This window comes from Octodon degus, unplaced genomic scaffold (assembly GCF_000260255.1).
Source record: "Octodon degus isolate 3935 unplaced genomic scaffold, OctDeg1.0 scaffold00008, whole genome shotgun sequence".
Taxonomy (NCBI): Eukaryota; Metazoa; Chordata; class Mammalia; order Rodentia; family Octodontidae; genus Octodon; species Octodon degus.
Genome location: NW_004524584.1, coordinates 17,122,291 through 17,141,925, shown reverse-complemented (window position 1 = coordinate 17,141,925; position 19,635 = coordinate 17,122,291). Strand labels below are relative to the sequence as shown.

The 19,635-nt window shown below is 53.1% G+C and overlaps 2 protein-coding genes across 4 annotated transcripts in view; both read right to left on the bottom strand.

The window, feature by feature from the left end:
- Window positions 1–1,470: 1,470 nt before the first annotated feature.
- Window positions 1,471–12,555, bottom strand: Grm2 (glutamate metabotropic receptor 2). The gene is made up of 6 exons (XM_004625151.2): window positions 12,427–12,555; window positions 10,255–10,841; window positions 7,099–7,936; window positions 3,933–5,008; window positions 2,256–2,436; window positions 1,471–2,029 (listed from the first exon to the last, which is right to left on the bottom strand). Exons 2-6 carry the CDS (start codon window positions 10,702–10,704, stop codon window positions 1,956–1,958), a joined length of 2,619 nt encoding a protein of 872 aa, XP_004625208.1. The 5' UTR covers window positions 10,705–10,841; window positions 12,427–12,555; the 3' UTR covers window positions 1,471–1,955.
- Window positions 12,556–15,541: 2,986 nt separating this feature from the next.
- Tex264 (testis expressed 264) overlaps window positions 15,542–19,635 on the bottom strand; it is a 29,135-nt gene continuing 25,041 nt past the window's right edge. For all 3 annotated transcript variants that reach the window (XM_023706343.1, XM_004625253.2, XM_023706346.1), the window contains exons 5-6: window positions 19,354–19,522; window positions 15,542–16,117 (exon numbers count right to left, since the gene is read on the bottom strand). In XM_023706343.1, the coding sequence (XP_023562111.1) occupies window positions 15,840–16,117; window positions 19,354–19,522 (447 nt within the window). In that variant the 3' untranslated portion in view covers window positions 15,542–15,839. The remainder of the gene's footprint in view (window positions 16,118–19,353; window positions 19,523–19,635) is intronic.

Genomic DNA, 19,635 nt, shown 5'->3' with positions numbered 1-19,635 from the left:
ATCTTGTACAGCAAATAACCACTAGAAAGCATGCATGCAATGTGTTAATTATTGCAACTGTCCTACCAATTTGGTTTCAAACTGTCTCATTGCTATTTCTCAATAAAATTATGGAAAAAATAAAAAAAAGAAGCTGGACTATAGAGCACTCCAGTAGGAATGTCAAAGTTGGCAGAGAAGACACAGAATGCTCAGATAAACAAAATGTTTTAGTATAAGAATCCTAAATAGTGTGTGGGATGGAGGTAACAAAAATAGTACTTACTGTTTATGAGATTTGTAGTTAATTGAGCATTCTCATTTTATCTGTCATCCCTACATCCCAGATGTTGGCAGAGGAGAAACTCTTCTGCAATTTTTCTTTGTTTCATTTTTCTGTTTCCACATTTTAAATTAAGCCAAATTTTCACAGCCTCATCAGTCAGCAGATGCAAATGAAAATAGCAAGGATCCCTGGCCTATCTCCTACTGCAAGGTCCTTGACCCTCTCAGCTGCTACAGTCCCTCCTCATGCTGTCATATTCCTCTGGTTCAGGGCCCACTGTCCTCCAGGCCACATGATGGCAGCTGTGGTCTGCCCTGAGCCATATGGCCGAGGCTGGGCCTTGGCGCCCTCTGCTGGTGAGGCCCAGATAACAAACTCAGGAGCTGCCCAAAGACATTGCTGAGGCTGGTCTATACTTGTTGCTCCACCCAACAGCAGAGGCTTCGTCAGTTGCCCTCCCTGCTTTAATCCACCTTCCTCCTCTGCACTCTGTCTGGCTTTCTATGCATGACAAATGGTCCCACACCTCCTCATATTCTGCCTGGTTCTGCACTGACCAACAGCTTCTCCAAATGCCAGGCAGCCAGCCATGGGGTCCCTGGGGTCACGGTCACCCCACACCATCTGGCAGGCAGGGGCTTTGGGAAACTCCTCCCTTGGATGGGCAGATGAACCTGGCTGTGTAAACCTCCTGGCTTCACCCCAGGAGTGTCTTGTACAGTCTGCAGGGACCCTGTTATGGTTTAGATCTAAAAGGTTCCCCTCAACCTCAAGTTCAAAGATGGGCCCAGGTGAAGGGGTGGGTCACTGGGAAGTGACCTGAATGGGTGTGCTCTTGCCCCATGTTTCCTTTTCTCTTGCCTGCCTGGCTGCCATGGTATGAGCAGTTTCTTCCAGTACTGTTTTGCCTTGGAGCCAGCTAACCGTGGAATGAAGCTTCCAAAAACCAGGAGCCAAAATAAGCCTCTCCTTTAATTTCCAGATGTCACATATTTTGTCCCAGTTGTAAGAATCTTAGTGAAAAGGCTCCTTTTAAGGGAGGATGGTTTATTCATTTTAAATCTTTCCACCAGGCAAGGCTAGGTCTGTCTTAGTGGCTGACAGCACCAGACAATGAGTCCATTAATACTGGCAGAATGAAGCCTTGGGGGGCTAGGGAGGGCATGAGGGGTTTCCCTGGGTCAAGGGAAAAGAGAAAAAATTTTAAATAAAGACACTTTATTTACAGATAATACAAAATAAACCACAAGACAAACTACTGTGCATAAGGAGGAATGACCCCCACAATAACCACCCTTCCCATCCCAGAATAACTTATATAAAAAATTTAAAAGGCCCTAGGAAAGGGGTAGGGGCTGGGCTGGAAGCACCTTTACTGACTGGGGATCGGGGCCCACAGTCTTCAACCACCCTCTTCCAGGGCAGAGGGACCCCGGTTCTCTCTCCTTTGACCCCTAAGCCTAGCAAGCAGGGGATAGAGCTGAAGGGCAGTTAGTGGTAAAGACAGAGGTTCCCCTGTGAGGGACCCTCACTTCTGACTCGGAAAGGGTAGGTGGGTAGGTGGGTATGACCTTGAGGGCAGGTGTGGGGCAGTATTATTGCAGTGCTCCAGCCGACTTCCTCCTGGCCATGGACTTGGGTCTGCGCTGGTTTCAGGGAGCAGCCATGTCAGGGCAGGAGTACAGTATCTTCAAAGTGATGATGTAGTTGAGTCCACCACTTCTCGGCCATTGCAGACAGTGGGGACAAACTGGGAACCAGATCCTAGGGAATGGAAGCCAGAGATGTGGACTGACCCTGAGATCCTCTGTGGAAGGCAGGCAGTAGGGGGAGAGGGACTGTAGTGGGAAGTGCTCTCCTCCTTGTGCCACCCACTCATATCCAGTGTCATTTCAAGGACAAGGAATCTCAGCAACCTGAGGAATGGATCATGCCTGGCAAGCTGTAGTGGAAGGGGTCCCAGGTGGAGAGCTATGCTGAGAGTGCTGACCTTGGCCAAGATTAGAGCTGGTTCTGGTGGCGGCACTGCCAAAGCGGCTGGTGGGTGCCCGATGGCTCACCACATTCTTTTGCGGCTGGAAGAGGATGATGTGCAGTTTGGGTGCGAAGAGGCAGCCCAGCACCACAGAGCCGCTGAGGCTGACTGACACGCACATGGTGGTGGTCTGAACCTGCAGTGGGTGAGTGGATGAGCAATTACAAATCAGGTATGTTTATCCCCAAAGCCTGGTCCAGCCACCAAGACCCCCTTCCCAGGCTTTCTGGAACAGAAATAATCATCCACTGGGCCTTGGTCCATTTACCAAGCCCCAAAGGATTCCTATAAGGGTGAGCATAGTCCCAGCATCAGTCCTGTGGACTGTTTTCCCAGGACACCAAAGTTCCAGCTGTGGAAGTGCACGTGCAGAGGTGCGTGTAAGCATAGGGATTTCTGCATGTGTAGAGGGGTGGAGGTATGGAGTGCATACATGTAGATACATGCATACTTTTGTGGGTGTATGTATATGCAATAGATAGTACATACAGGCTGTGCAAAGGTTTGGAGGTAATTGAGGGATGTATGGATATGGATGTATGTTACAGGCAGGAAGACATGTTTATGCCAAGTATGCCAGAATGTGTGTGTGCATGTGGGGATGTGTCTGTCTACACATGTACAGGTATATGTGTTCGTATCCCAGTCTGCATCTGCATGTGTAAATACTGTGTGTGTAGGCCATGGGTGAGTCTTTAGTTGCCCACAATTGGTAACGAAGTGTAAATCATATGCAAATGCAGACCAAGTCACAGCAGATCCCCTCTCCAACCCTGGCCTCCACCACCCAGGCAGGTGGCCCAGCAGGTGCAGGCAGAGCGGTTAAGCATTGTGATCCCCGGCTCATCAGCACTTTGAAACCTCTGTCCTGGGAAAAGGACCTTTGCCAGGGCTTTTCCACAATATTTTTGCTCATTTAATTGTTAAGACTCAGTTCAGACCTTCCTCTATGGGACCAAGCTGAGTGACCTTGGGCAAGTGAATGACTGTCCTGTTTCATCGGTAAAACAAAAAAGTGGTGGAGCTCACTCTAAGAATGAGGATTAATCTAGATGATCATCATTCCATGCTCAACTCCACCATCACCTCCTCAGAGGGGCCTCTCCTGAACACCCATGTGACGTAGCCACTGCCCGTTGCAGCTGAGGACGCCCATTGAGACAGTCAGGGCCAGCTAGAACCAATTTTGCTTGGAAGCAACTGACTGAGTACAGTTTTCACCTGCTCTAACCTCTGTCACTCCTGCACCCCTAAGGTCCTCTGCCTGCTCTTTGCTTCACCTTTCAGCTTTCCTTCATCTGCCCACTCCCTCTCCAGCCAGGTACTCAATGGCTTAAGGCAAAGTCCTGCTCACTGGAACACATTCCTGCACTCCTCTTTCCTCCCAGATTAGGGAATGACATCTAAGTCCTGACATCTCTTATCTGTCTAACTCGTGTTCCCCAAGTCCTTGGGCATTTCTCCAAGTCCTACTCAGCCTTCTCACCTCCCCTGCAGGGTCTACACAAGCTGTAAGCTCAAGTGAGCATTTAACCTTTTAGAGCCTCAATTATCAACAGATAAAATGAGACACTAGGAAACCAAGGGTCTGGGTCCCACTCCCCCCTCCCTCCTCTGTGGCAGGTGGCTTACCCGGTAGTCACTGGAGGTGACATAGAAGATGGGCAGGAATGCCAACCAGATGATGCAGGTGGTATACATGGTGAAGCCAATGAACTTGGCCTCGTTGAAGTTCTCTGGGCACTTGCGGGTCTTGAAGGCGTACAGCGTGCAGAGCGCAATGAGGAGCACGTTGTAGGCCAGCGAACCGAGCATGCTTGCATCACGGTGGTTGCAGCGCAATGTCACCACCTCTCGCCGTTCAGGAGCTGTCTCCTTGCCGGTGCCTGGTGCCTCTACCACCAACCAGGCAGCCACGATGAGCAGCTGGCCCGAGATAAGTGCCAGGCAGATAGCCACCTGCGAGGCAGGACTGATGAAGCGTGGCCGCTGGGCCCCCTCCCGGGCCCCACCGAAGATGCGCGCAATGCGGTTGGTCTTGGTGAGCAGGGCTGAATAGCAGACGGAGAAGGCAGTGCCCAACCCGAGGCGCCGTAAGGTGCACACAGCCGTGGATGGCTTGGCAATGAAGATGAATGTCATGCAGTAGCAGAGAAAAACACCACCCAGCAAGATGTAGCAGAGCTCCCGACCAGAGGCTTTAACCACAGGTGTGGCGTTGTGCCTCACAAAGACACCCAGCACAAAGAGAGTGGCTAGGGCACCCAGGCAGGCGATGGTGACAGGTCCCACAGCCCAGGCATCACCCCAACGGATGTACTCCTGAGGCAGCTCAAAGCAGCCAGTCAGGCTGGCATTGGGCCAGTAACCGAGCCCACAGTCTGCACAGGTGAACTCGTCCAGCCTGTACTCGTAGGGCTGGCAAGGGATGCAGAGCCAGCAGCACACCTCACCAGGCTGCACACTCTTCACCTCGTGCTGGAGGCAGGGCTCACTGCAGCGGGAAGCAGGCAGCGGGCCAGCCAAGGGGGTGGCCCAGGGAATGAGGCTGGTGTCGAGGCTCAGGCCTTCCGCCCAGTAGCCCACCTTCTGGTAGCGGTAGCGCCCACTGCCTGCCCGCAGGTAGGTGAAGATGTTGTAGCGGCCAATGCCATCACCAAAGCGGTCGAAGCGCACCTCGGTGTCAGTGTCAGCAGGGCGGAAGGGGGCTGGGGTGGAGAAGGCGGGGAGAAAGGGTTGGACAGTGGGTTACTCTGATGTGACTTCAACCCTCACAATCACTTAGAGCTAAGACCACTGCTAGCTCTTCTAATTCTCGCCCCAACCTAAAGCCCATCCCACCCTAGCCTGCTAGCCTGCCTTTTCTTTTTCTTTCCCATCTTTTCTTCTCTCTCTCTCTCTCTCTCTCTCTCTCTCTCTCTCTCTCTCTCTGTGTGTGTGTGTGGCAAGTACTAGAAATCAAGCCCAGAGTGCTTTACCACTGAGCTACACCTCCAGCTCTTTATTTTGAGGGAAAGTCTTGCTAATTGCCCACATGAGACTCAAACTAGCAATCCTCCCGTCTCTGCCTCCCTCATTGCTGGAATTACAGGCATGTGCCACTATGCCCAGCTCTGGCCATTTCTCTAAAGGTGAGGTTACAACAAATTCTTACCACTAAACTCCAACATCAGGCCTCAGCCCTTACCAATCCTAAGCCTCAAATGTAACCCCAGCCTTAAAGGCTAGGCCTGTACTGGTCCATAGTGACTTACTAGACTCAACCTTACATAGTCTCAGACACATTCTAACCTGGTCCCCAACCCCTAACTTTATCACAACACTCACCACGGCCTTCCTCAGATGTGACAATCCATTAATGTATTGCTGTTAACAACACCCTAACTCTAGCCACCACCAGCCCTAACCCTGATCCCAGTGCACACTGAATCTCAAATGCATACTCACCAGCAGCCGTGCTTTCCACGGAAAGGTCCCAGCCACTGTCCACCCTGACTCCGTCATGTACAAACCTCACACTGCCCAACCAGGCTCAGGAGCCAGGCCTATATCCATGTATAGGCCCACTGAGAACTCAGGGTTCAAGCAAATGCCACAACTAAGGCTCCATGGATGAGTACTGCAGCCTGAATCCAAACCCAAGTCCAACGCCCTTTCCCCCACCCAGCCTCAAAGTTCTCCATATCTACGTCTAGCCCAGCCTAAATTCAACCCATACCCAGCTCTGACCCCCGACTCAAACCTCAGTCCCCACCCTAATTCTTTAGTGCTGAATGTCAGTCTTACTGGAATTACAGTTGGCACAAGTGCCGCAGCTTCAGTTGCCCAACTCAGAATCCAATTTTTTTCTTTAGTTTAGGGTCTGGCTAAGTAGATCACACTGTGCTTTAACTCACTATGTAGCCTGTGCTCACCTAGAACTGGAAACCTTCCTGCCTCAGCTTCCTGAGTCCTGGGATTACTGGTGTACACCACCATGCCCAGTCAAAAATACTGTTTAAAAAATCATTTAGACCATAGTACTTAGGTCTATACCTAATATGCACAGACTTATTTTCTTGTCATTGTGTCTTTAACAACACAATGTACCAACAATTTATATAGCACTTACATCGTATTAGATATAGTAAATAATCTAGAGACAATTTAAAGCATATAGGAAGATAGGAGGTTATACACAAATAAACCATTTCATAAAGGGGATGAGCCTCCTCAAATTGTGGTATCCATGGAGGTCCTAGAAACAATCTCCACGGATACTGAGGACAACAGCCCTCTTGGTCCCAACCCTACGCCAGTGCCTCTACGCTCTGTCAGCCCAGGTGGCCTCTCCCACACTTCCCAAAGCTGAATGATGATTCTGAAACACTCGTTCTTAAAACAAGCAGTTTAAGTTTTGATTTGAGGATAGTATGGATGGAAAATCAGGATTAGATTTTCCCTAAGTAGAGTTTCAACTGACACTCACCCTCAACTCACCCTAATTTGGACTCCTGCTCCCTGAGAATGGGTTTGTGGTGCCCTGGCCTCTGCTGTCAGCAAGGGGAGTCAGGAGAGAGAGGTCAAGGCCCAAGGAACCAGAACACACCCAAGCAGTAAGACCAGGCCAGACACTGCCCTCTGGAAGGGGCTCAGCGGGCAGAACCACAGTTCCTGCCCTAGCTCTGCCACCAACACCCTGCTGGAGCCCTTCACTTTTGCTATGTTCCATTTCTTATCCAAGTAATGGAACGTGAAGGCCCGCTCCCCCTATCCTCTGAGGGTCAGCAGGTGGATGGATACCAGCCAGCTCCATTACCATCAAACTTGACATTGAGCACGAAGTCTTTGTAAAGGCGGCGCCCGTTGACAGGTCGCATGGCATCGCAGAGATGGGTGGTGTTAGGGCAGAGGGTTTGGTGCATGTTGTGCAGCGCATGGGCCATAGCATACACTGCATTGACCACAAACATGATCTTGGATTCTTGCTCAAAGGGCACAGCCCGTAGGGAGTGGGAAGCACAGTCTCGCTGCCGGAAGCTGCAGCGGAATCTCTGCTCCCAGAACTCACGGAACCAGGGGTTCCGGCTATTATTCCATGGGTCCAAGCTCCGGAAGTAGGAGGCAAAGTCGCTGATGGGGTAGGAGGCCAGCTCAATGGTAATGGCACCCTCGGCTGCCCCCTCACTACCTTCCACAACGCTCTCCAGAGCCCCCCAGCCATCACTAGCCACCCAGGTGAAACTGGCATTGAGGCGCTGGCTGGCAGCAAGCAGTTCACGGGCATCCTCAGAGCGGGTAAACAGGACAGCAACACGGGCACTGGGTTTCTGCAGGAGGGCTCGCACCACGCCCTCAAAGGCAGCTCGACTCATGGCACGGCCCACCTTCTCCGAGGTGGCCACACAGATGTTGCGAGCACGGGCCTCTATCTCAAAGGCCTCAATCCCTGTCTCACCATAGTCACCCTCAGAAGCCACAGTGGACACGTAGGTCCAGTTGAAGAAGCGGAGGATCTCGGCCATGGCCTTGGCTTGGAAGAAGTCAGGGGGCACTGTGCGGGCAAAGTAGTCATAGCGAGACTTGTCACTCAGCTTGGCACTGGTGGAGGCATAGCTGATCTGTGGGATCTGAAATAGCCGCAGGAGGTTGGCCACCTGGTCGGGGAGTGGGTAGAGAGGGCAAAGATCAGAGAGCAGGTCAAACAACCACTGCAGACAGATGAACCTCCCACCTCTAGCAAAGCTGGGGATCAAGTGTCCGCAAGGTCAGTGCAAAGGTCCACTGTCTCTAAAGCCTCTCATCTAAACTTAATGAGTTTTCTACTTGGGGTTTCTGTCTCTTCCCAACGGCTGAGAGTGTAAGACCAGTGCCAAGCCCTGGGGTTCTGAAGCAGATGCATGGCAGGGGAAGGCCTGGGGTAGACAGAAGTTGGCACCTAGTTGCACCAGGGACAGAGGGAAGCACTAGGTGGTATCAGGATGCCCAGGCTCTCACATTCTGACCTTGCCTGGAGGTAGGAAACACTTCCCCAGCATCAACCCTGATGGAATGATGGGGAAAAGGGAAAGCCTCCCAAGAAAAGACACAGAACCAAAAACCCAGTTCCCACTGATATCTAAGTGTGGCATTTAAAAGCAAAAAAGCTCTCTGCTCTACCACTGACCTGCCTGGCAGCCCAGCTCCTCCCCTCCCATCCTGAGGTCATGTGAGGGGAGTCCAGCCGAAAACATGTAAAGTGATGAGTAAGAGAAAGCAGAATTCAGCCACAGGAGAGGTTTAAGTCCTCTACTACTAACTGGAATGTAGGGTCTGACTGAGACAGTATAAGGTGCTAGTGCTCTCTCCCTCACTCTCTACCTCTGTATCCCTAAAGTTAGAAAAATCTCTTGGTGTCTCAGTTTTTTTATTCCTGCCTTATACTTCTGAGCAGACAAAAAGTGGTAATGCATAGGAGACCACAGTGCCTGGCACATAGAAACTGATACGAACTGGGAGGACAGAAAGGGGCAGGAATGAAGAGGAATCATGGACAGGTGCAATCTAAGGGTGAAGGGCTGGGCCTTGTGCTGTCCAGGACAGGGAAAGCAACATGATGCTGAGGTGTAGGCCCTACTGTAGGAAGCAGGCAGCTTTGCATGGGAAGGAGGTAACAGTTGTTGCAGAAAAATGCAAGGGGTCACGACACAAACCGCAGGGCAAAGGTGCTGAGACAGCTCCCTGAGGCCCCTAAGACAGCAGTGGTAGGAAGCTGCAAACCCGCCCCTGCCCCAGCCAGGGCTGCAGATGGCAATGTTGACATAGGCACACCTATAGCCAAGACTAGCAAGAACAGACAATCCAGGACCCTCCTATCCCACAATCCCTACTTCTGCTTCATTTCTCCAAAGGCACTGCCTGCTGCTAGCCGAAAGGAAGCTAAGGCCCCATCCAAGGCCTCCCAGTCCTCAGTCTGTATCTCATGTCAGGCCTCAAAATCCAGCAACCTGCCCTGGACACCAGCAGGTAAGGAATTGGGCAAGAGCTAGGCCCAGTCACGGAGGCAGAGCACCCGACCTGGGCCGAAGCAGTGAGCAGTGCCCTAGGTGCAGCCAGTAAGCAGCAAAGGACAGCTAGCTGGGCCAGCACCTGCCGAAGCACAGTAACAGGACACCTCTGCTGACCCTTGTGGGAGAGGTGGAGATTCACTTGTGCCCTCCAATCCTACACCCCCTGAAGGCCCTGGGGTAACTTCCCCATGCACTTTCTGCTTCTTTTCCTCTTCAGTCCTCTGTCTTGTTCCTCTTCTCTGGACACTCCTGGCTTCCATTTGTCCACCCCCTTTCTAAATGGGGTAAAGGGGACAGTCAGATAGATTGGACTGAGAGTTCTGACTTTAGGTCTCCCCTTTGATCACAAGCAGATTTGTGATCTGCTTTTCTCAGAGCCTCAATCTCCTTGTCTATAGAATGGGTAAATAAAGCAGCAGCTAATAATGAATATGCATTATGACCTGCCAGGTCCTCTGATACATGCTTTGAATGTATTGTCTCATTAAATTTCCACTACAAACCTCTCAGAGAGAGAACATGTGTTGGATCCCATTTTATGAGGAAATAATCTGCCCAGGGTCATACAGTTAGTATATGGGGGAGCCAGAGTCCAAATCCACTGAGTCTAGAAGCCCGGCTATTGAGTCTTTCAGGTTACTTAACACCAGGGTGTGTGTGTGTGTGTGTGTGTGTGTGTGTGTGTGTGTGTGTGTGTGTTGGGAGTAAGATGTTTCTTGTTTGTTTTTCTCTTACATTAATTTTTCTTACAACCTCTAGAAATCATTATGTGATAGGGCCATTTTCTTATTCTTCTACAAAAAGGTACTGAAAGAAAACTGTTGATCTCTTTCACTGCATGGTACCTGGAACCCCCGCACAGCAGGTGTTCTGGGGCACCACCCTGGCTTTTGTCCCCAGAGCCCTTTTGAGTGGCTTCCACGTACCTGGATGGAGACGTCACTGTAGGAGCCACCAATGACACCAGTGATAGCAGTGGGAGCATCACCGTGGGTAGCATAAGACCCATCAGGGCAGATGTGGCGTGAGCCATCAGCACCACGACTGAGCGAGGCACGCACAAAGTCCAGTGCCTGCTCCAGGGCGTGTGTGTCCTTGGAGCAGCTGTCGAGGATATGCGCACCTAGGCGCACGCCGGGCAGCAGGTGAGGGTCTTGGTTAATGCGGTCCAGTGCGAAAAGCATGGCTTCCAGGCGCTGGATGCCCCGATGCTCATTGACAGGACCACATTCCTCTGCTGGGCCACCCTTCTGGTGCACCGGGAACAGCCCACCCAGTACCAGGTCACCCTCCAGGGTTAGCACCTTCTTGGCTGGGCCCTCAGCCACAGCACCCCGCAGCAACAGCAGTGCCAGGAGCCCAAGCAGCGATCCCATGGCCCCAAAGGGGATAGATGGGTCCAGCAGATCTGGGTCTCCAGGGGATGAGGGTAGAAGCAGTGAAGGCAAAAAGAGGAGGGGGATAGGGACCAGAAAAGGACAGACAGGAAGAGAGATGAGAAGGGACCCAGCTCCTGCAGAGACAGACAGACACACAGACACACAGACAAAGTGGAACCTGAGAGCAGCTGCCGCCCATTTTTCCAGCTTCCCCTTCTAACTCCGCCGCTCCCCACACACCTTTCCCAGGGGCCCAGGAGCCACAGAGAGGGGAGTATCATTCTGCTGAGAAGTTCCTGGGCCAACTTCCACTCCCACCCCCGTCTGTCAGTCTTGCCCTTATCGGGGGTGGAGATGGGCCCTATGCAACTACCAAACCCAGCAGAGGGGTAGGAAGGCAGAGAGTGGAAGCCCAGGCACAGGACAGCAGACTGCAGCAATGCCAAGCCCTGTGAAGGTTGAAGGGTTTCCAAGACCCTACACAAACCTCACAGAACCCCAGGCCAATACCTGAAGCAGAAGCCAAGTCAGAGTTACAAACTCAGAGTCCTAGTCCCCATCCTGAGCCTTGGATTTCAGAAAGGAAGCATCGCTGTCAAGGTGTCTACTAGAGAAGAGAAAAAGTCTATAGCCCCACTGAACACCCAAAGGTTTTACCCTCTTGTTCTTAAAAGACCATCTCCAGAGTCACCAATGAAAGAACCCTGAAGCTGCAAGGTAAAGAGGCTGGCCCTAAGGAAGGCACCCTGTGGCTACAGGTTCTAAGTCATCAGGGAAAGCAAATGTGAACATATGCAAGTGTCATGGGTGGGGACACTGCCTCTGGCCAGAATCTTCTAACAGTGCTGAGGATGCGTTCTGGACTCCCCAGCTCTATGTAAGTGCAGTTTGAGACTTTAGCTTATGTTTCCTCCTCGCTCCAAACAGCGGAGAAAGTCACCATTTCAGGACCCCTCTGCCTCAGCCTCAAGGACCTGTCCATTCTGACCCTGGCCCTCAGCCCCCCACCTTCCATCATCTGGACCTCAGTTACCTTCCCAAACACGCATGCCACACATACTCTTACAATCACACAAGCTTAGAAAGGCTGGAAGAAGGGTATACAGCTTCCCTCAAAGTAAGAAAGGAAACTGAGGCTGAGGATAGCAGCTAGTTCAAGGACCCCAGGTCCTGACCACAGAGAGACTGGGCTCCTCACTTTTTGCCCTCAGCTCCCCAGACCTCCCGCTGATGCCCGGGCAACGACACTGGGATCCTGCAGAAACCCCAAAGAAGTGGCTAACAGGAGAGAGAAGCAGGACTGAAAAGCAACACAGATGGGGCAGGGACCCAGATGAGGCAGAGCACAGGGGAGGCCCGGATGGAAGCTCAGATGCTGGTAGAGGACAGAACCCCGAGGTAGGCAGCCAGGGTGCAAGGCCATCAAATGTGATAGGGGGCAAGCTAGCCTGGGTGGCTGAGACAAAGACGGAGGCATAGACAGAAGGACCAGAGGACGATGGAGCGGGAAGACCCGGGGAGCGCGATGCAGAGCATGCGTTCTCTGGGGAAAGAAAGGCGGGACGCCCCAGGCTGTCTTCCCGCTTACCCAAGCTCCCAGAGCGCCGTCTGGATGCCCCGGCCCAGGTACCCCAGAACTCGAGGGCCTGTGGGGACCCAGGGCGTGGGGTCAGGATCGAGAAGCTCGAAAGTGGCCGCAGCCCCACGGGCTCACCCTACCTGGCGCGCCCAGCTCTGACACGGAGAAATCGGAGTGGAGCAAGAGGGGCGCGGAGCTCCGGATCCCGCTCCCTAGCTCGCTCGCCGGCTCTGAGCCTGCGTCCCGCCCGCCTAGCCGCTTTCAATCGCGGCCGCCCCGCCCCCGGCCCCTCCTCCAATCCTCCCAGCTCCTGGTCTCTCTCAGCCCAGCCTCCTCCTCCCTCCGGACCCCGTCGCAGCCCCAGACTCTCCGAGGGGGCCCGGAGCTGTCCGTCGCGTGGTTCTGAATCTCTGGGCGCTCCAGCTCTGTGCTGAAGCAGGTGCCTGGCAGGTCCCTTCGCCCTGCAACCAGCCCACGCTGCGTCCCAGAGAAGCGGCGGGAAAAGGGCACGGGACAGGGACAGGGAGATCACCGAACCAAGAGAATGAGCACAATGCCATAGGTCTCATCTGTAAGAGCAGGAGCTGGACCCAGGGTCTGGACCTGAAATCAGGGTGATAGGTCAAAGCGGCATGTGGGAGCTCAGGGGAGCCCTGGCCTGTCGCAGCAGGTCTGTCCCTGTCCTCATCCATTCTCTCCACCCAGCAACTGCGGCTCAGGCCACATATTGTGGCTTATGTGAGAGCTAGCTTAGTCACAAGAGGAAAAGATTGGTATGGAGGGGGGATCAGAGACCAGCCTTCTCCCTTCCTCCCTGCAGATGACCTTTAAGGCCGCTACCCCTCCCCCACAAGTGCCTGCTCCAATGCACCAAGGGCACTGATTGCAGCTATCAGCCTTTGGAGGCATCAGGACCACGCACTAGGGTCGGTCCTGAACGATCTGCTGAGCTGACACGGGAGAGGAGGGGGCCGAGGAAAGGCTCCTGGAATTGGCTGCTGTGTAGGAGGGAGTGAGTGCTGGAGCCCATGCAGAGGGAGGACAGCTCTGAGATGCGCTTGACTCCTCTCCCACAGGATGGGTAAGGACGACCCTGGGTAGGGGCGGTGGATGAATTGTAGAGACAGGCCATGCTGAAGGATCTGGGGAAGAGGACCTGAGCTCAGATCTAGCCCCACATTGGGGTTGTCTGCCCCCCAGAGGTACACACACTAATGAATGCTAAGGGGCGTAATATCCCTACATGTTCCCCTGGTGCTGCCTTTTTCTCCACAGGTGTCATTGGAGGCAGCATCAGCTCAGAGAGGTGCTGATGAAAATGCCAGGCCCAGGCTCCTCAGGGGCGCACACTCAAATGTACGCAGGATCACAAGGACAGCTTTTTCCCTGAACATGGAAGCTTGATGGGCTCCACTACTCTCTGATGAACATGGCTTTGAAATAAAACACATCAAACTCAAAACAAATGCAAAACTGATCACTAATAGGAGATGCGGTGGCAGTGGGATGAAGGTTCAGAGCTGTCAGACAAAGCTGGGGAGACAGACATGCTGTCTTCCAGCTCCAGCTCTGCCACCAACTGCTCTCACCCTCTGGCTGGCTCAGAGCAACTGCTCCCCGGGGTAGGTGAGCGATGGACCAGGCTTTGGAGCAGCGGGGTTGACAGCAGGAGGGTGCTGAGGTGAGAAAAGCTGCACATTGATCCCAGTCACACACTCAGCCCACTCACCAAGACAGCTTCACAGTAGACGCCAGGCTTTTGTACACAGACATGGTTCTACACAGCAGCAGCAAAGGGAGACTTTCACACAGCTTGCAGTGATGAGCTGCACTGTCTGCTGCAGCCAGCCAGACAACGGCACACAGACACATAGGCACCATTCCCAATGACACACGCAGACAAGGACATACACCCATGGTGGGTGTGATGGTACACACCTGTGATTCCAGCACTTGGGAAGCTCAGGCGGGAGGATCGTTGCAAGTTTGATGTCAGTTTGAGCTATATTATGAGTTCAAGACTAGCCTAAACTTCATAGCAAGACTATTTCACAAACACAAAAACACACACCCAGTTTTAGACACATAACTTGTACATGCAGACAAGGTGACACATAACTATATGGGAAGACACAGTCATAATACATTACTGCACATGTGCAGAATGCCCAAAAGCACAGGATTCTCCTACACTGCTGTAGATACAGCCATACACATACAGCTGTACACATGGACACAGCCAGTGATAGCAGTACCTACGTAGGGACACATGGCTACACATAAGCATCTCGACACAGTCATGCCCCCTTCAGTTGTGATCATGGACATACAGCTGTGCAGACCCACAGCTTTATGCACAGATACACAATAAAGCATGTCTTTATACGTGGACACATGACTATGTACTCAGCCCTGGGTAACTATATACAGACAAGCTCCCAGTGGTACTTCCCTCCAGCCAGCATCTCTCAGCCTAGCACGCAACCCATACCACTTAACACACAAGGCACAGCACCACCTTCAAAACCTACACAACCATCCATACACAAGCAGCCACACCTAGTGACAAGCACTTGTGTGTGTGTGTGTGTGTGTGTTACTGACCACTGAACACCGAGCCTATGCACTAAGCTATATCCCAGACCTTTCCGAAATAAAAGTTTGGAGACAGAGTTTTACTAAGTCACTAAGTTCCCCAGGCTGGACTTGAACTTGTGATCCTCCTCCCTCAGCCTCCCACAGTGATACATTTCAGGCAGGAGTCACCAGGCCCGGCCACAATCACATCTGGATGCTCACTTGGGCATTCTCACCCAGGAGTACCACCAGCAGCTCTGTCTGTGCCTAGATGCACACACCCAGCTACAAGGCTCTGGCCTGCGCGGCAGTGGCCACCACCCCCGGAGAGGTCCCAGCATGAGCACAGGCACACTTGAGCCACGGACTCATAAAGGCATCCTCGGAAGCAAAGGTAAGCTGTGAGCTCTCCACTTCTGAGTCCTGTCGGGCACCCTGTGCTTGACCCACACTCCTCATTCTGCTTCTCACCAGCCTAGGGGAGCCCTGACACCCACTGCATTGCTGGGGTGGCTGTCCACTGGGGTCACAGAGCCAGAAGTGAGGAGCCTGCAATACTCCCTCTCCCCTCCCCCCAGGGAGCCTTCCTCTCCTGTGCTTGGGAGGCTCCAGTCCACTCCCAGTCCATCTGCACAGGGCTCCCCAACACAGAACTAACATATACACACGCAACTCAAATCAAGATGAAACAAGAAAATCATTTGTTTTATTCTGGATTCTGGAAGCTCCAATGTGAGACTGAAAAAAGACCACAGGGGTGGCGGCCCAGGAGGCTGATACCAGTAAGTCCCTGGCTCCTTTGGCCCTGCAAGCCAAACAGGCAAGGTGGGAAAGGCTTGGCAGAGGCCTGAGGGGTTGAGGTCAGACCCCCTCAGGGCCCCAGATTCATCTGGGGAAGGAAAGGAAGAAGAGGGCTGGAGAGCTTGCTCGCTTCCTTAGCTACGATAACAGGAGGATGCAGGTCACAGCCTGCTTCTCAGCCTTCTCGGGGGCTCTGAGGCACTGAAATGGCCCCCAGTGGTGTGGCCTCAGGTTCCAACCGTGGCTCCCCCAAGGGCCCCTCTCCCTCCAGATCTAGCTCTTCAAAGGACGAGCCGCTGGCGCCTGACTCGCTGTAACTGTGCTCACTTCGGTTATCACCGTCATCCCAGCATCGGCTGCTCGCCCCAGGGGATAGTGTGGTGGCTGAAGTCTCCCGGCTTCCGGGGCTCACCTCCAGGCTTACAGAACTCGTGTCACTCATCGTGTCAGCTCCTGTGGCCAGGACAAGGGAGCACAAGTTAGCCAGGACCACTGCACTCCCCCCACCCATGGTCCACCATCAGCTTGGCACCTGAGCATACACAGCCTGCTCATGAATAATACACCCACCATGGATGGCTCAGGAGACCCATTCCAGCTGCCCTTTGCCCTGACTGGAGCTGTGCTGACAAGGCTGAGGGAGAGTGTGGGGAGGGAGAAAGCGGCAGAGAGGGCGCAGCTGGCTGTGCGCTCCCTTCTTTATCCTGAGTTAGCCTCAGCTCCTGCACTCCCACAAAGCCTGTTGCCCCAACCCAGTCCATTAAGGGCTACTCAGCCCTGGGGTGAGGAGCTGAGGGTAGAACAAAGACACTGCCAGTGTCCCCTCCACCCCTCATTTTAGGCTTGGAAAGAACTCCCTTACGACCAGCTACAGAACACTGCCCTTTAGGCATGAGGACCCGAGAATGGACCAGGAGGTCTCTCCAGGCCCCACCCCCACGCAGGCGTCTCAAAGGAACAGCTATATCCAGGAAGTCAGCTGGTCCCTCCCTATGGCCACCGTGAGTCTCCACACTTAAGAGGGGGTCTGAGGCACAAAGACAGAGAAGTCTTAGCACTTAGCCAGTCACAAAAAATGTTTCTGGGATGAAACATTTCAAAGACCTTCTCCCCCATGCCTGGCTCAACCCAGAGGAACCTTTACCCACCTCAACAACCCCTGCCTTAGCTACTTGCTGTTTCCTGCACTACAAAGCAGCGAAAAAGAAGCTGGTGACTGAGGCAACCCAAAACAGTGCTGAGCCAGCTGATGGCCCAGGTAGCCTCCCTGACCTATTTCACCAACCCAGTAAGTGGCCCTCCATCTTTCCTCACTAGGAGCAACCCCTCCATTCACCTCTCCAAATCAGAGGCACTGAATGCAGCTACAAGGTAGCAAGGAAGAAGAGAGTGCAGCCCACAATGTGCCACCCTTCCTGTGGCATATCATAAAGGTGAGGGATGGGCCAGTTTCCCCAGTTCCTGCTGTCATGGTGATAGAGCCCAAAGCCAAACACATCTAGGGACTGCTTTGCATTTGGACTGGCCTGGAGCTGTCCCTGAACCTCAGTAGGGGTCTACATTGAAAGTGAAGGAATTTGAGACCTGCTTCCCCAGCCTACTTGCCCCAGAAGATGCCCTCTTGGATCTTAGTGGAAGAGGGAGGTGAGTCCTGAAGGTGCCAACCTGCTGCCCAGAGCCCTCTTGCTGGCGGCCCCCAGGTATGGCTTCTATACAGAGGTATGCTAACACGGTGCAATGGTATCCTGGGCTAAGCTCCCAGGGCAGGGCTCCAGCTCCTTGCTCAGAACAATCAGTGTCCCAGAGGCTGTGAGCTAAATTCTGTCAGCCCACAATGTGCCACCCTTCCTTCAGGGTATATGAAGATATTCCTGTGGAACATCATAAAGGTAAGGGATCATCTACCCAATGATTCTAGAGATGTCCGCTTCCCAGTTGGATGTCTCCATCACCAATCCTGAGCTAGAAGTAATCAAAGTAAGAAGCCCAGAGGTGCCTCCTTCAGCCCAGGGTTCAGCATCCTGGGAGGAAGAGAATCCCAGACACTTGTGATAAAGAAGCTAAAGGTTGGGAGTGGCAACCCTACAGCCCCACTAAAGTACACACAGGAGGAAGTCCCAGTGCCTTGATGCTTATCTCTGAGGAGAGGGTACCAGGAAAGGCAAGGTAGCACCTAAATCCCCAGGGCTGTTGATCAGAGGATATGAAGCTACCAACTTTACCCCAGTTCCTCCCCCTCTGCCTAGAGCCAGTGAAAAGAGATCAAATATTTATCGCTTCTCTGGAGCTAAATAATACATCAATGTAATAACAGGCACAAGGCAACTAATCACCCCCTTTCACCTTCCAGCCCAAGCCACAGCCCAGCAGGGAGGCAAACAGGGACAGGACAAGCCTTGGGTGGCCATGCACCCACTATGCCCTGCTAAGTGGCATGCACCTGGCAGATGCCCAGAGTCCGCCCCGGGTGTCAAGACAGGCTCTGTCAGGGGTGGACAGACCTTCAGCACTCGCACTAGGGAGTGGGTGGGCAGGCTGGTGGGGAGGACAGGCCGGGGAGCTGGAGGGTATGGAAGCTGCAGCTGCAGCCAGCTCTAGCAGGTGCCAAGCAGTCCCTCAACACTCCTAGCAGGCCGTGTTTGGGAGGAAAGGAAACAGTGAGTGTGTCAAGGAGGGTGCAGTCAGGCAGCAGGGGGAAGTCATAGAAGGTCAAGGTACTCCTCCTTCCTGTCCTGGAGGCTGCCTAGGTCTGCCGACCTTGTGTCATGTCCTGTGCCCACAGTAGGAGCACTGAAGAGTGTGTCTGCCGGGCATTACCAAGCAGAAGGGACTAGTACCCCATGGAGGTAATTAAAGGAGCAGATGAAGTTAACTATGTTGGACACAGGCCCCTAGGGAGAGGAGACTGCCTCCCAGCACCCTTCCCCCACCAACTCCTGCCAACACATGTCTCTCTCTAGGGTGACCTTGGCTGTTGAAGACTGGATGGGCAAAAAGTCTCCTAGAGAAACAGGAGAAGGGACAGTCCTTCCCCTTACAGCTCCGTACCATTCTTAGAAATCATGCACTTTAAGAGTGACAAAGGGTCCATCCAGGGTAGCCAAGGACTGTCCCCCAACCCAGAACCACTGGCAACAGCCTGGGGTCACAAAAAGTTATGACTGGAGATGGGCTGGGGGCACATGAATAGCCTGCTGCCCTGGATCTGGGGCGCTGTGGCTGCCAGCAGAAGCATGGGCTGGCTTTGGTGGTGAGGTAGGAGAAGGCAGTTAGTGCTGTTGGGGTCCCCTGGTGAGGGACAGGGGAACACCTCGTCCCCCTCTGTATCTTCCAGATCCAGTGCCAATACTACTTCCTGGTGAGACCTCCCCAAGAGACTCTCTCCTGAGCTGCATCAGCCCCATAAGCATCCAACTGTCCGTGATCTGTGTTTACCAGGGTACTCCTGATGTATCTAGAGGACATCCAAACAGGGGCTTTATGTATCTGTGTTGCCAAGGGAATGTGTGAAACCATAGCTGTGTGGAACTATGCATCTGGGAGCAAACAACTCTGCATGTGGGTCTTGGGACAGGAGTGTCAGCATGCCTGACACAGTGCCAATACAGAGAAGCTGCCTCAACCATGCTGTTGGGTATCCAGAAGAGGGGCGCCCTGCAGGGTCCTACCCTCATTTCCCCATTCTATACCTGTACCATCCATGTGGGTATCACTGGCCTCCGCAAGATCCCGGCATTTCCGCTCTGTCTCCTTCACCTCTGGCACATAGAAATCTCCCTGTCGTGCCAGTGGGCACATAAAGTGGATATGATCTTGCTGGTAGATCTCTAGCCGAGGGTGGGCACACAGCTTCCGCTCCTAGCCAGAGTTAGAAAAAGTAGAATAGGGGCTGGTGAGATGGCTCAGTGGTCTAAAGCACCTACTCAGAACAAGCTTAGCAAAGCACAGGGACCGCAGTTCAATCCCCCAGC